A 13,765-nucleotide genomic window follows, 5' to 3' on the forward strand; every position below is an offset into this window, starting at 1 on the left:
CTAAAATTATATATATATATATATATATATATATATATATATATATATATATATATATATATATATATATATATATATATATATATATATATATATATATATAATGGGACACTAGAGTGGGACACTGTAGAAATTGTAAAAAAGGAATGGAATAATTTACAAATCTCATTAACTTATATTTTATTCACAATAGAATATAGGCTATCTCTGCCCATCTTGACTTCTGAGAGACACTGCCACACTTTTTATACCCAATCATGTTGCCAATTAAGTTGCAAATTGGTCCTTTAGTTGTTCCTTATATGTACATTTAACTTTTATACTCTTATTGCTACCTGTCCCAACTTTTTGGGAATGTGTAGCTCTCATAAAATCCAAATTGAGCCAATATTTGGCATGACATTTCAAAATGTCTCACTTTCAACATTTGATATGTTATTTATATTCTATTGTGAATAAAATATAAGTTTATGAGATTTGTAAATTATTCCATTCCTGTTTTACTCACAATTTCTACAGTGTCCCAACTGTTTCTGATTTGAGGTTGTATATATATATCTATATATATGGCTGAACCCCCTGAATATTAACTTTCGTTCTGGACTCCATTTCCCATAATCCCGCATGCCTGGACTGATTGGTCTGCCACCTGAAACACATTGGACAGCCTATATAAACTCTCTGGAAACATTCAGTCAGTGCAAAGTCTTGATTTGTACTGGCTGTCATTGCTGACCCTTTTGCCTGTTTCATGACTACGAGATTTGCCTGCCCTACATTGCTGTGTTTGCTGTTGTTTAACCTTGCCTGTTGGAATATGAGTGTGTTTAATAAAAACCTGCAGATGGATCCTCAGTGTCAAAGTGCTTTGTTACACAAGCAGTATACAATAAGTAACCTACTAGTTTACTAAGAGTACACTAACAGAACACTTGCATGTACACTTTCAGTATATGACTAGTAAACTACTAGTTAACTAAAAGTATATTAAAAAAACACTTGGAAGTATACCTGCAGCACACAATAAGTAACCTACTATTTTACTAAGAGTACACTAACAGAACACTTGCATGTACACTTTCAGTATATGACTATTAAACTACTAGTTAACTAAAAGTATATAAAAAAAACACTTGGAAGTATGCCTGCAGCACAAAATTAGTAACCTACTAGTTTACTAAGAGTAATCTAACAGAACATTTGCATGTACACTTGAAGTATAAGTCTAGAAAACTACTAGTATACTCATGAGTTCACTTGCAGTACAAATGAAGAACTAATTGTGCACTAGTTGTACACTTAAAGTTGACTACTCTTACACTTATAGTACACTTAGAAGTATACTTTTATATACTAAAAGTGGGCCAATTTAGTCCCAAGCGGTATTCAAGCAGTACACTTACAAGTATACTACTAGAACATAAATGTTAGTACACTTACTACATAAAGTATACTTAAAACTATACTCCAACATTACTTAAGTATACTTAATAAAATTAACTTGAAGTGTACTTCTTTTTCGTAAGGGTACCCATTCTGTCAGAGACTCATCACTGTAACCACAGGGCGGCATGAATATTATGACTTTAAAGATTCAAGAATGATGCTTTTCGAACTATCCCAGCTGATACTGTAAACATAACATTCATGCAATTCAATGTTCTACACTATTCATTATGAATGTCAAAATGTTAAAACTTTATCATGGCTAATTTACCTGCATTTTGTCCTGATATTGGAGAGCCATTCGTAGACATTCCTCTAACTTATTGTTGCACTCTGTCCAGATCTTACTGAGATTGTTCCAAGTGCAGTAAAGCTGTGGAGAGAGATTGCTCGATAGTAAAGTGTGAACATGATGTAAAACTTTGTTTCTAGGTGTTTAGTATTTCAAATACAAACCTCATCTAAAGTTTTGGTGACCTCTGGTTTGTCTGTGTCACCACAAGCTGACATAAGTTCCATACCCAGAATTCCAAGAGTGTCCAGATCACCCTGTAGTACATCAATGTCTTCCCTGAGTGTCTGAGGAGAAAGGACAAAAAGGTTTGGAAGATATAACAGAGAGCTGATTTAAAAGGTCAGTAAGTTTCAGTTCTTCATGATTATTGAGGAATTGAGCACACATCCAAGCATATGTATCTTCTTCCCTTCAATAGCCATGCTGAAAGGACCAACATACAGTAGCTGGTCACAAGCATATGTTTTGTAAGGGATGCTGGAGTACTTTGGTGCCATCAACAGGCTGCTAAATTAGCTTAACCAGGACTGTTAACTTCAAAATAGCACCATCATGATCATATTATCATGTTTTCAGCAATGATACACCTGTTCTTTGTTATTATTGCACCTTACCTGCATGGTCTCCAGGCTCTGTCGGATGGTTTCAGAATCTGATCGACTTGAGTTAAGGTCCAGGACAGCCTGCTGCGCATCATTCAGTCCTGCTGTCATGTCACTGACATCATTCCAAAATCTGACTGCCAAATCTAGAAGGTTGAGAAGCCACTTCTCTCTCTCCTGAGCTTGTCTTTGAGCCTCCTCCCAGTGGCCTGTTAGACTGCACATCCGCTCTTGAATGTCTGAAAATTGAAAATGTTATTACTATTATTATCTTTCTGGTCACCAGCCCTGAGCTTTACCCCATGCCACATACGTTTCTCAAAAACTCTGCAAATGTTATGTGACAGGTTACATCTCCATATGATACTGCCACTGTAAAATAAATGAAATTTTGGAAGTACCTGTACCAATGGAGCTGTCTCCAACAGCTTGCGTGTTAGTAAGTAGCTCATGAGCCTGTGTCCTCACACTGCTAAGGTCCAGATCCAGTTTGGAGAGCTCAATAAGTGTGTGCTTGTTGTCCTGTAGCTGCTCCTGAATTCTTGGGGTCAAGCCCTGTAGAGCTACTGAGGCCTGCAGGTGACTGCATAGACGTTCCAGTCTCTCTCTGATCAGTGTCATTCTCTCATTCAGCTGATGAGAATGTACAGAGTGTAAACAGTAAGCTAAAGCATAGACATAATGCTCTGAACAGCCTTTCACAGATCTACTAAGCTGAAACCATATCTTCTGGCTGGGGTTCTCAACCTGTTGTGGTCTGTGAACCATTTTTTATGTAACTCACCCATGTCAAACAAATAAGCTTTAAAGATCTTACCAATGGCAAATTACTATTTATAATACCACAAAGCTGTTGAATGCTTTATTCTGATTGGTTGAAAATTGTTCCACGGGTACTGATTATTTTTCTGTAAAACCCAGGGTAATTGATGGTGGGTCTTATGTTAAAGTATGTGTTACCTGTGTGTAGCGGGGTAGAGACTCCTCCAGTACTCCAGCAGCCTCTCGAACCTTGTCTCTGATAGCCAGGTACTGCTCTTCAAGGTCCATGGCTTTCTGGCAGAACTCCTGTCCTTGAGCTGGATTTAGGTCTGATAGACGTTTGGCCAGCATGGTCAGACGTGCTATCAGTGGCTTATGCTCTGCTATTGACTCCCTGATGCCCTATCAAACACGACAAAAAGAATGCTAACTGGAGCCTTAACCTCATATTTTCCATTGAAATAAGAAAAAAATTGGGTATTCACTAAAAGTCTAAAGTGTTAATGCTTAGAGTGTATTCTGTCTACTAGGGATGCAACAATACAGTTAGTACATAGTTCAATAGACCTTTCTCACAGTAACCGGAAATACGTAATCGTCGTGTAAGCGGAGTTCCTGTCAAGCGTCAACACACTAGAAAAACATAATCCCGGACAAGTTTAAAATGGATCAAAGAGTCTACACAACTTCGTTAACCGATTTGCCAAATATTACATTTGCTGATGTGACACGACTAATGGAGGAAAACTTTTTCCATGAAGAATTTGTCCATAAATTTCTAGGTAAGTAGCGAGCGAGTCTAACTGTTACTGAACTGTTAACTAAAACGACACATTATAAGTCTCGCCGGATAGCCTGAATCCACTTCTGTCTAACTTCACCATCAACAGGGAATTGATGGAACAGATACGGCTTTTTACATTGCCTTGACTGCGGAGGAAGTAAATTTCCGCGACGATTGCGTATTTCCGGTCATAAATACGGAAGTTGTGAGAAAGGTCTATACATACCTCTGTTTTTAAACCACATTTTTTTGTGTTCAGTTCTGATGACATAGCCCATTAAAGGGTTTTTACATTATTTAATGCTTAGGTGAGAGGAAAAGTGAGTTTTGAAGAAAAAATGGCTTTAATTGCAATTTGCCTTACATAAATGCAAAAAATTACTTTTGATAAAAAAAAAAAACTAAAACACAAATTTCCCATTTTAAATAAATATACTTATACTTAAGTAAATTGTATACTGCAGTACAGTAGTTTTCTTTTAGAATGTAAAGTGCAACATCACTTTATGCTGTTTACACAGTACACCATATATTCATATCATGTTCCTTGTTGAAAACTTACGAGATTAAACTTTGCGTCATGCGAATTCTTTGCAAGAGTTACAATTTTTCAACTTGCGCAGATGACGCGTTTATGGCAAATAGCGTGTGTCATTTGCATCGGCCCATGCGAATTCGCATCTATTCCTGTTTTTCACTGCCTTTATATGTAACCTACTTGTGTAAATAATTAATCCACACAACAGATTTGAAAGACTGCCATGCTGCCTTAGCCTGGTCCAACCAGACTCTCGTACATTCATTTAATTTGTACAGAGAGTCTGGCCACGCTTCATTGCAAAGCGTTACTTCAGTTAAGGAGGGTCCATTGTTGAAGTTTAAAACTATTGGATCTGCCCAGAGTCACTCAGGATCTGCCAAAGCCAATCGCTAACATGTGGTCGTGACGTATATCATGCACCGAAACCGGCCGGAAACAACAAGTCAAAATAATCAGACAAACAAAACTTGGCAAACCTGGTTCTTGCTCCGGCTTTAACTTCTGTATATTCGGCAGTTTTGCAACAACGGACCGAATAGCTTTTCTCACGTCTTTCTCCGCTGCCTTTACTGAACTACAACTCAAACTGACGCACGACCTCAACGTCATCATTCTTAGCCACCACCATCTGTTCGCTGATTGGTCCTGCAGATTTTTGCAGGAGAAAACGAAACTCTATAGAGCCATCCCAGACGTACTGCTAAAGCGAAATGAAAATTAAGCGGAAGCACGTAGGAGGGCGGAGCCAGGCTAATGCTGCCTCGCACTGGTGTCTCGCTTTTTTGTCCGCCATGGTAGCGTGTGTTTAAAATTTGACACCAGCATAGTTAAACGCCTATGGCTTTAGCGCATAGTGATTGAATATTTTCTCGATGGCAGCCGTATGCCTTTGCAGACACACAAACAGATGCGCAGGGAATAATAAAACCAATGGTTTAATATTATATTGAGAATTGTGGCATCTCTACTGCTTACAGTATAAGAAATCGATAGGGATTAGAGCAAAAATGTCAGTTGAGGGTAAAACGATGCACCTTGAAATTGTAGGCCTAATTATACATATTATAATTAAAGTCACGCGTGCTTACGTATGCATTGTGAAACCAGACTTAGCAGCTATGTGTCTGAAACTGCTGAATAAGCATCTATGTACAAATATATCTATGGTCCAAGCTGGTGTGTTTAAGTGGAGGCGGGGAATAATTTGCACATTTATGATGATTTTTATGAGGCAAAGGTGTACAGTTACATTCAAGCTATTTTAAAGCATAAATAAATTGCTGTTACAAGAAAATCTTTTACATTTGCTATTATAATGCATAAATTTGAGTTTTATGGGATAAATTATAGACAATAGGGGGACTTTAATTGTTTGAATTCTTGAGATTAAGAATGACAAACAGCATGTATTTTACAATAGAAAAATCCCTTTATGAAAGTTAACTTCTATATCTAGAGGGCACTGCACAATGAAAAGTATATTTGTTTACCAGTACCTGTAAGAGGTCCTGCTGCTCTCGAAAAGCCTCGTAGTTAATAGTGTTCAGGGTGAACTGGCCAATAAGGACTTTGGTTTCCTGTAACCATGGTAACACCTCAACATAGCCCTCTGAGAACTGAGACAAAAGTGACTGAGCATGCTCCAGTTGAAGCACCACATGGGAATTGGTGGCTGTAGTGACCTGACACTGGTCCTGTAAGGTGTCTAGACATGACTTTGGAGACATAACAAGAGAATAGGCATTAATTAGTTGCTGTAGTATTTTGTTGGTAAAAAAGCTTTGAGATTATTTGCCACCTTAATAAAATAAATAAACACAAAATAATAAATTGCCATTAAAATTTTTTATTAGTTATTATTTAATTATGTTAAAACATTTTGTCAGCACCAGTAAAATAGCCCAGAAAAGCGGTTTGATATCATTTTATCCCTGGAATTGAAATGTTAATTAAGGGAATATCAAAGCCTAATGATGTCATTGATCAGAATGCCAGAATATTCACCGTACACTATCAGAAAAGTGGTCAAAAACGGACAGAACCCATTGCTACAGTACTCTTTTAAAACGTCCTAATATGTACCATTTATAGTAGGTGCAGGTATGTATACATTTGTTAAGGTAATGTACCTTTGAGGTACAAATATGAACTCTTTAGGTGTACTTTTTGAAAGGGTACTGCACTAATGTTTTTATCAGACAGTGTATACTAGAGAGCAATATAAGCAGTTTAAAATGAATTGCAGTAGTGCATATAAATGTATAAATGTACCTGCACTCTTGATGTCTCCTCATCCTCACTGTATGTCTGCAGGAGTTCTAAAATCTTCATCATTTTCTCGATGTTAAACTTGTGCTGCAAAATTTCAACAGCAAGTATCTGCAAGAGACAAGCAAAATGTTTGGGAATCAATGGTATAATGTGAATATGAAAAGAGGGAGCTTTTGTGAATATGAAACAACTCACTTTCTGCTCATTTAGCTGGGCTGTGATGATCTCTGGGGTGAGATGAATGGCTCTAAACTCCTCCAGCGCCTGTGAGGTGTCTTTAAACCAAGCTGACTCTTTTTCAACAGCCTGATCCAACTGAAAACCAACAAATGCATCGATAAGATAACAGTTTAGCAGCTGCTTTTATTCAAAGTGTACTTGTTACTGTACATTCATTGAATTTGTAACTCATTGACTGCTTTTTTCAGTATTTAAACCTGCAGCTCTTTGGTTCCCAGGCCTTTAAACCACCACACTACACTGACATAAACTAAGAATCACAATCTGTAATCTGCTTCAGTATTCTTTTTTAACAATTTGCTTGCTTAACTGCCTTATTGGTTTACTTTCTTTATCATTTTACAGATTGGTAAAGCAGTATTCGTCTGGTCTAGTTGCACAGAAACAAAAGGACACAGTACAACATAAACATGTCCTCATATTCAGGGTGCGATTTGTGAAAAAAACAGAGGGGGGGATGTTTTCATAGGCGTCGATTTCGACGACGGTGGGTACCCACCATATGAGTCATTTTGTACCCACCACTAGTTTTTACTTTTTTGACTGTTTTCAGTGGTTATGAAGAGCAATATGAGAGAGAAATGTGGTAATCATTGTCCGACCTAACAAAAATCCATTATAATATTATTATTATTTTTTATATATTTCTAATTTAAATATTTCTAATATTCAGAAATGCGAAATATAACCAGCTTTTTTAAATGGTTTTAAAACTAAACATTTAGACTATTTTAGCGCAAATTATGAGCTTATTGACGATTTTTTATAATTCTTGACATAATGCGTCTCTGTCCACAGCACATTTCAAAACATTTTAATTCATAAAACTAAATCATGAGAACATGAACTTCATCACTGCATTTGCAGGAATTGTAAAATATTTTTTCTTATTAACTCATGAAGCAGCCTAACGTAATATTTTTACTCTAATAGCTTATCTTTCCCCACACATATGAACTGTGATCATGCACAACGAAAAAACGCGCAAGAATTAAATCTTGAATGGCAAAACTGTATGGCGCAACGTAGTGTCAACTTAAACATAAATATGAACAATGGATTGATTGCAAAGTTAAACCATTACAGTAGAAACAGCTTTACTGCTGCTTTTAAAGCAATAACATTAACTTTACACCGCAATGCTGAGCTACAGTGAAATGATAGAAAAGACAGATGCATTATGTGTTAAGTCAATTAGCCTCATTTGCACAAACTGGACGCGCCCGCGCCTCGCTAAACGCCTCATCGGCATTTATCATGTGTAACTTTGGCCATTCTCAGTGGTGTGACTGGGACACTTACTCTACTTGTCATCATAAACAGATAATCAGATTGTGATGTTTATTCCCGCTTTATTAATATGCGGCTGAATATGCTGCCTTCCATCGTTTCGACACACAGCTCCATAACCATCTCGCATGTGTTGATAGGCTATAGGTTGAGGTGTAACCGAGTCTGTAACCAATCAGATAGTGCCGTGGGCGGGACATTGAGCAAGTCTGCAGAGTGATGAATACAGAGAGGCTTCGCGGCAGCTGTATCAGAGCCAGCCAAAGCAGCGCATTTTAAAACAAAATAGACTTTAATCAAACCACGGATCAGTGGTAAGTTTTGTGATCCGTCTCGCCACTAGTGTAGTAGCACTGATCACTTTGAGGGGGGGATAAAAATAATTAAGCAGAGGCAGGGATACATTGACCAGAAAGGGGGAAATTCCACGCATCCCCCCCGGCAAATCGCACCCTGCTCATATTGTAAAGCAAAGGACAAAGCAGTAGTTATTTAACTTACCCTTTGCCTCTCGGTATGACATAGTACAGCGTCTCCAGTCTGTGCTTGAGTACCGGTGGCCAGCAGTTCTCTCTCAATGCGACCCAGCCACAGGTGCAGGTCCTCCTGGCTGGAGGTGCATCGACTTGATGCTTCCATAGCTTGCTCCAGCCTCTGTAGGACATCAGCACTGCCCAAACTCAACACAGAGTATCGGATACGCAGACTGTCTACACGCTCCTGCACCAGCTGGGTTTCCTCCTCTACAGAACCGAATATAAAATCGAAACAGAATCGGGTATTGAAATGTGCTTTTTTAGTATTAATTAAAACAAGTTATTAATTTAAGCAAAGGTAAAAATATGCACGACCAGAAACATCACCTGAGATTGCTTCCATGAGCTCATGAGCATATTGCTGGAGTTTGCCAAAATCAACACTCTTAGCTTTAATCTCGTCCATGACTGCCTGAAAGATAATGAAGTAGGGGTGAGCGGGGCACAAACTAATTCAGGGTACATAACATATTTATACAGGGCCGAGCAATCTGTGCTTTTGGTCTTTTTTTCTTACTGTCAGAAGATCTCCTGTGAATTTGTGAAAAGTTTTGATTTGTTTTTTCTTTTGTTAAGATATTGAACAAAGAGTGGTTTGGAGGCATACAAGTAAATTTCTTCATCTTATGGTTTGTTTAATTTCTGAGATAGGTGTGTAAGTCACCAAATCCAACCTTATATTATTTTAATCTCCATCTTGTAAGATCTCTTTTGAAACTGTAAAGAGGACATGCAAGTTTTTGAGAAGTATATCATATATGTGCAAGATTCATGCAATCCAGCAAGTATAATATAACATTTTGTGTGTGCTTCTAACCTTGGCTTGTGATGCGGCTTCCTGTAGATGAAGCATTCCTCTCTCTGCAGAACGAAGTTCAGCCAAGTCTTGATCCACAGATATAAGCCACTGTTGAAGACCGTCTGTTCTCTCCTGGAATATTTGAGCGCTTGGCAGAATGACCTCCAGAATCTTGTATCTGTCAGAATAATCCACATTTAATAATTCCTTACATTTATATAGCGCTTTTCTCAGTACTCAAAGCGCTTTACATATGAACGGGGGAATCTCCTCAACCACCACACATCAGCTTATTAGTGGAGAGGAGATAGAGTGATAAAGCCAATTAGTATGAGGGATGATTAGTAGGCCAATGGGCAAGTTTGGCCAGGATGCCAGGGCACACCCCTACTTTTTTTCGAAGGACATCCTGGGATTTTTAATGACCACAGAGAGTCAGGACCTCAGTTTAACGTCTCATCCGAAGGACAGTGCTTTTTTTGACAGTATAGTGTTCCCATCACTATACTGGGGTGTTTGGACCCACACAGACCACAGGGTGAGCACCCCCTGCTGGTCTCACTAACACCACTACCACCAGCAACCTGGTTTTCCCAGGTGTTCTCCCATCCAAGTACTGACCAGGCTCAGCCCTGCTTAGCTTCAGTGGGCAAGCTGTCTTGGGCTACAGGTTGATATGGCTGTTGATTTTATCAACTGCTTTTTGTATATGGCTTTATTAAACCATTTAGTATTACTTGGGGTGTTAATTTAAGACCCAGATGGCATATAAACGATTTAGTGCAAAGGGGGTATTAAAGGCAGGGTCCATGATCTCTGAAAGCCAATGTTGATATTCAAAATCACCTAATCAAACACGCCCCTACCCCAATAGAATCTGGACATTCTTTTGATAGACCCGCCCCACACATAAGACCCGCCCCACACATAAGCAACCCAGGCAACGATGTTGGTTAGTAGACACGCCCCTTACTGCTGATTGGCTGCAAGTGTGTTTGGTAGTTGCCCTACTGCCTTTTCCAAAGCGTTTTTCAGAAATCGTGCTCTCCGCCTTTAACATCAGATAACCTGCCCATTCAAAGGCAGTCTGGTCCACAAAACAATTACTATGCACAAAAAAGGCGGATTTTCTAATAAACAGCAACTTCCAATCTGATTGGCTCACTTTGGACAATTTGCAAGAGTCAATTCAGACAATTTACAGACTTTATGCGATAGTCACAAGGTCTGTTTTACCTGCTGTTGGCAGCTTGAATGAGAGCCTCCCACTTGAGTTTGAGCTGTGCAAGCTGTAGTTTGGCCTTTTCACCGTCATCTCCTTGTAGCTCTGTTGCCAGGTGTGGACCCTCCTGCATCATTGTCTCCATACTGGGTCTCCTGTCCTCTAAGAGGCGCTGTAAGAGCTGCCAGACAAGAATAATGTGATAATAATACATGTTTGAGGGAATAAATGTTTTTCTCCCACATCCTGCAAGAATTATTCCTGGAACACTTGATTAGGACAAGTGTTTCATTTGTAGTGGTGAAACAGATCACAAAACTCACAGTTCGGATCACATTATGGTTTTTGAGGCACAAATCAAATTTTCTCCAGATCAGCAAAATAAGGGGTGGAAAAATAAAATAAGAACAAGAAAAGAAATTATAGAAATTATTGAAATGTTATATGTATAAAAAAGAATAAACTTGCACATTAAGTATGGTCTAAAATTGGCATTAGGCACAATCAAATCAAGTCTTCATTGTATAAAAATATTATTATTATTAAAATGATTATTTGTAGAGCTACAGAAGTGATTTTCTCTTTGTCTTGGGTTCTTTGATTAACATTCACACAGCACTTTGGTCCCAGAAAATTGGAAACAGGCTTCTGTGTGTATGAAGTCCCATAAATGTTTTGGGATCGCTCCCGGAAAGAGGACCTAGTAACATTCCCATAACATTCCTGGAAAGCCCTCTGTGTGAACAAGACGTAGAAATAATGCCGTAAGGTGCGTGCCGTAGTGAGGATTCGCATGTCATCGCAACAATGAAGTTATGGTTCAGCTCTTTAAAATCAGGGATTTACATGCAGATTAACATTCACAACAAGAAATGTCTGCAAAATGGGAATAAAGCAAAGATTATGGAGCTTGTAACTATCGGCTCTGAAACGGGGATCATTCAGCGGCATAAAAGAATAGCACGTCATCCGCTCATATGAGCTTATAATAAACAAAAATGCATGCACGTAATCGCAACAAGATATATCGTTCAGCTCTTTAAAACGGGGGTTTTTAATGCATATTATTACACGGCTCTCTGGAATGCTTGATTCTGATTGGTCAGTTAAAACATTTGCAGGTTTGTTCTTTTCAAATAATAACCGCTCCAAAGTAATAACGCATAGCCGGTACTACTTGTACGAGTAAAATCGCTCTGCGCCAATAAAGATCAATAAAGATTACTGTTTGGCGCCATCTTGTGACAAACACTGGACAACCACGACAAGACACAGACAGCTTACTGAGACTGAACTTGACAAAATAGAGCATGACAGCTACCAAACCAACACTCAAAAAAATACAGAATGGGCATTAAAACTTCTCAAAGACTGGCTAAAAGAGAAAAAATGGAGACAGACAAGTATGAAGCAGAGGATCTTAATAAGGTATTACGATCATTTTATGCATCTGTGCAAAGTTTCGCTGAAGGATAAAAATGTTAATTTAAAACAAATATGCCAATAAAATTTTTCAAATTCATATTCATGTCCGGTTTTTTCTTATGTGACAAGTAGCCGTGTAATAAGCGGGATAATGTAGAGGCAGCCGGTAGTTATCGGGAAATAAGCCCCTTCAGTGTGATACAAGACCCTCCACTTCGCATCAGGGCCTCTACATTATCCCTTACTTAACAATAATGATGAGAACAGTCTGCAAACTGTTAGTGCCCTAATTACTAAACACACCATACAAGTGTGAAGTGTGATATTACTCAGGAATATAACATGCCAGGAGTTTAAAAAGACGACCCAGGGTTAAGTGCTGTGTAAAAATACTTTCTTTAACACTTCCTAGTAGAATGCCTACAGTATGCTAATGGTTTTGTCTTCAGTGTTTTGTATGAGGACGCAAACACACATTTTACAATGTGCCTTGTCCTCTCTTTGTGGCACATACTTGTAAGCCAACCACTCGTTTCAGGTGTCAGTGGAACATTGTGAACATTCAGGCATGTTTCACCTCACACTCCAACAACAAAAACTCCACCCATTATAAACTAAGAGGTGAATAACTATTTTTTCCTCTTTTACTTTACTCTATGCAAAGGCATTCAGAGGTTCAATCCACTTACCGTAGATTACATATAAGGAGCGTTCTAAAACACTTTTATGGTTTAACACGGACATATTTAAATTACATAACATGCTTTAAAATTCTGTGTTGAGAAAGCTCTTTAAAAGTGTTGCTTGTCGCAGCAAGCAACTCAAAGGTGATTTAACTAAGTGAAGATATTATTTGTTAATCTATTGCAGCCCTATGAATAAACCTTTTCGTACCATTAAAAAACCTTTCTCACAAAATAATTAAAAAAGTCAGAAGCAAGTTAGATGCTGGCATATTCAATATATGCAAGTAAAACAGTGCTTACCATGGGAAACAATTATGTTAAAACAGTGATAAATGACATATTAGAACTAAACATTGTACTATTGTATAAAGAAGCTGAGCTACTGTAATGCTACTGAAATTTGAATAATAGCTGCAGTTATTACAATAATCTTTACATATTGTATATTCTTTTTTATACGTACCTTTTGTTCTTGCAGTTGGGCTTTCACCACTTTGAACTCTGATGATGGTGGTTTTTGATTTGCTGTTAGCTCTTCGATCTCACAAACCCATATCATCAGTGTTTCCAGATTTTGCTGGAAAGTCAGTGGATCCCTAAATTCTTCTTCCAGAGCCAATGCACTTTTGGCACCCTTAACATAAGACCAGATAATGTATAACAGGACTATTATCATGCAAATAATACAATCGAATCTAAATTTGTTCTAACGTTTACCTTCCATTGAACTAGGCTTGATTCCTGATCTGAACTTGACTGCAGCTGTAGAGAAAAAAGTAATTTAACAGGAAAATGAACAGCTGGTAATACACTGACTCCAAAATAATACTCTAAAGAGCTGTAAAAAGTAATGGTTAGGGCACTGG

At 38.1% G+C, this 13,765-nt stretch overlaps 1 protein-coding gene across 4 annotated transcripts in view; it reads right to left on the minus strand.

Annotated features, from left to right (window-relative positions):
• macf1b (microtubule actin crosslinking factor 1b) overlaps positions 1 to 13,765 on the minus strand; it is a 57,440-nt gene that overhangs the window by 16,795 nt on the left and 26,880 nt on the right. For all 4 annotated transcript variants that reach the window (XM_065246458.2, XM_065246459.2, XM_065246457.2 and 1 more), the window contains exons 3-16: positions 13,617 to 13,661; positions 13,363 to 13,533; positions 10,803 to 10,969; positions 9,585 to 9,744; positions 9,095 to 9,179; positions 8,733 to 8,974; positions 6,897 to 7,016; positions 6,702 to 6,809; positions 5,927 to 6,145; positions 3,304 to 3,507; positions 2,745 to 2,976; positions 2,356 to 2,582; positions 1,903 to 2,025; positions 1,718 to 1,819 (exon numbers count right to left, since the gene is read on the minus strand). In XM_065246458.2, the coding sequence (XP_065102530.2) occupies positions 1,718 to 1,819; positions 1,903 to 2,025; positions 2,356 to 2,582; positions 2,745 to 2,976; positions 3,304 to 3,507; positions 5,927 to 6,145; positions 6,702 to 6,809; positions 6,897 to 7,016; positions 8,733 to 8,974; positions 9,095 to 9,179; positions 9,585 to 9,744; positions 10,803 to 10,969; positions 13,363 to 13,533; positions 13,617 to 13,661 (2,205 nt within the window). The remainder of the gene's footprint in view (positions 1 to 1,717; positions 1,820 to 1,902; positions 2,026 to 2,355; positions 2,583 to 2,744; positions 2,977 to 3,303; positions 3,508 to 5,926; positions 6,146 to 6,701; positions 6,810 to 6,896; positions 7,017 to 8,732; positions 8,975 to 9,094; positions 9,180 to 9,584; positions 9,745 to 10,802; positions 10,970 to 13,362; positions 13,534 to 13,616; positions 13,662 to 13,765) is intronic.

This window comes from Paramisgurnus dabryanus, chromosome 13 (assembly GCF_030506205.2).
Source record: "Paramisgurnus dabryanus chromosome 13, PD_genome_1.1, whole genome shotgun sequence".
Classification (NCBI taxonomy): Eukaryota; Metazoa; Chordata; class Actinopteri; order Cypriniformes; family Cobitidae; genus Paramisgurnus; species Paramisgurnus dabryanus.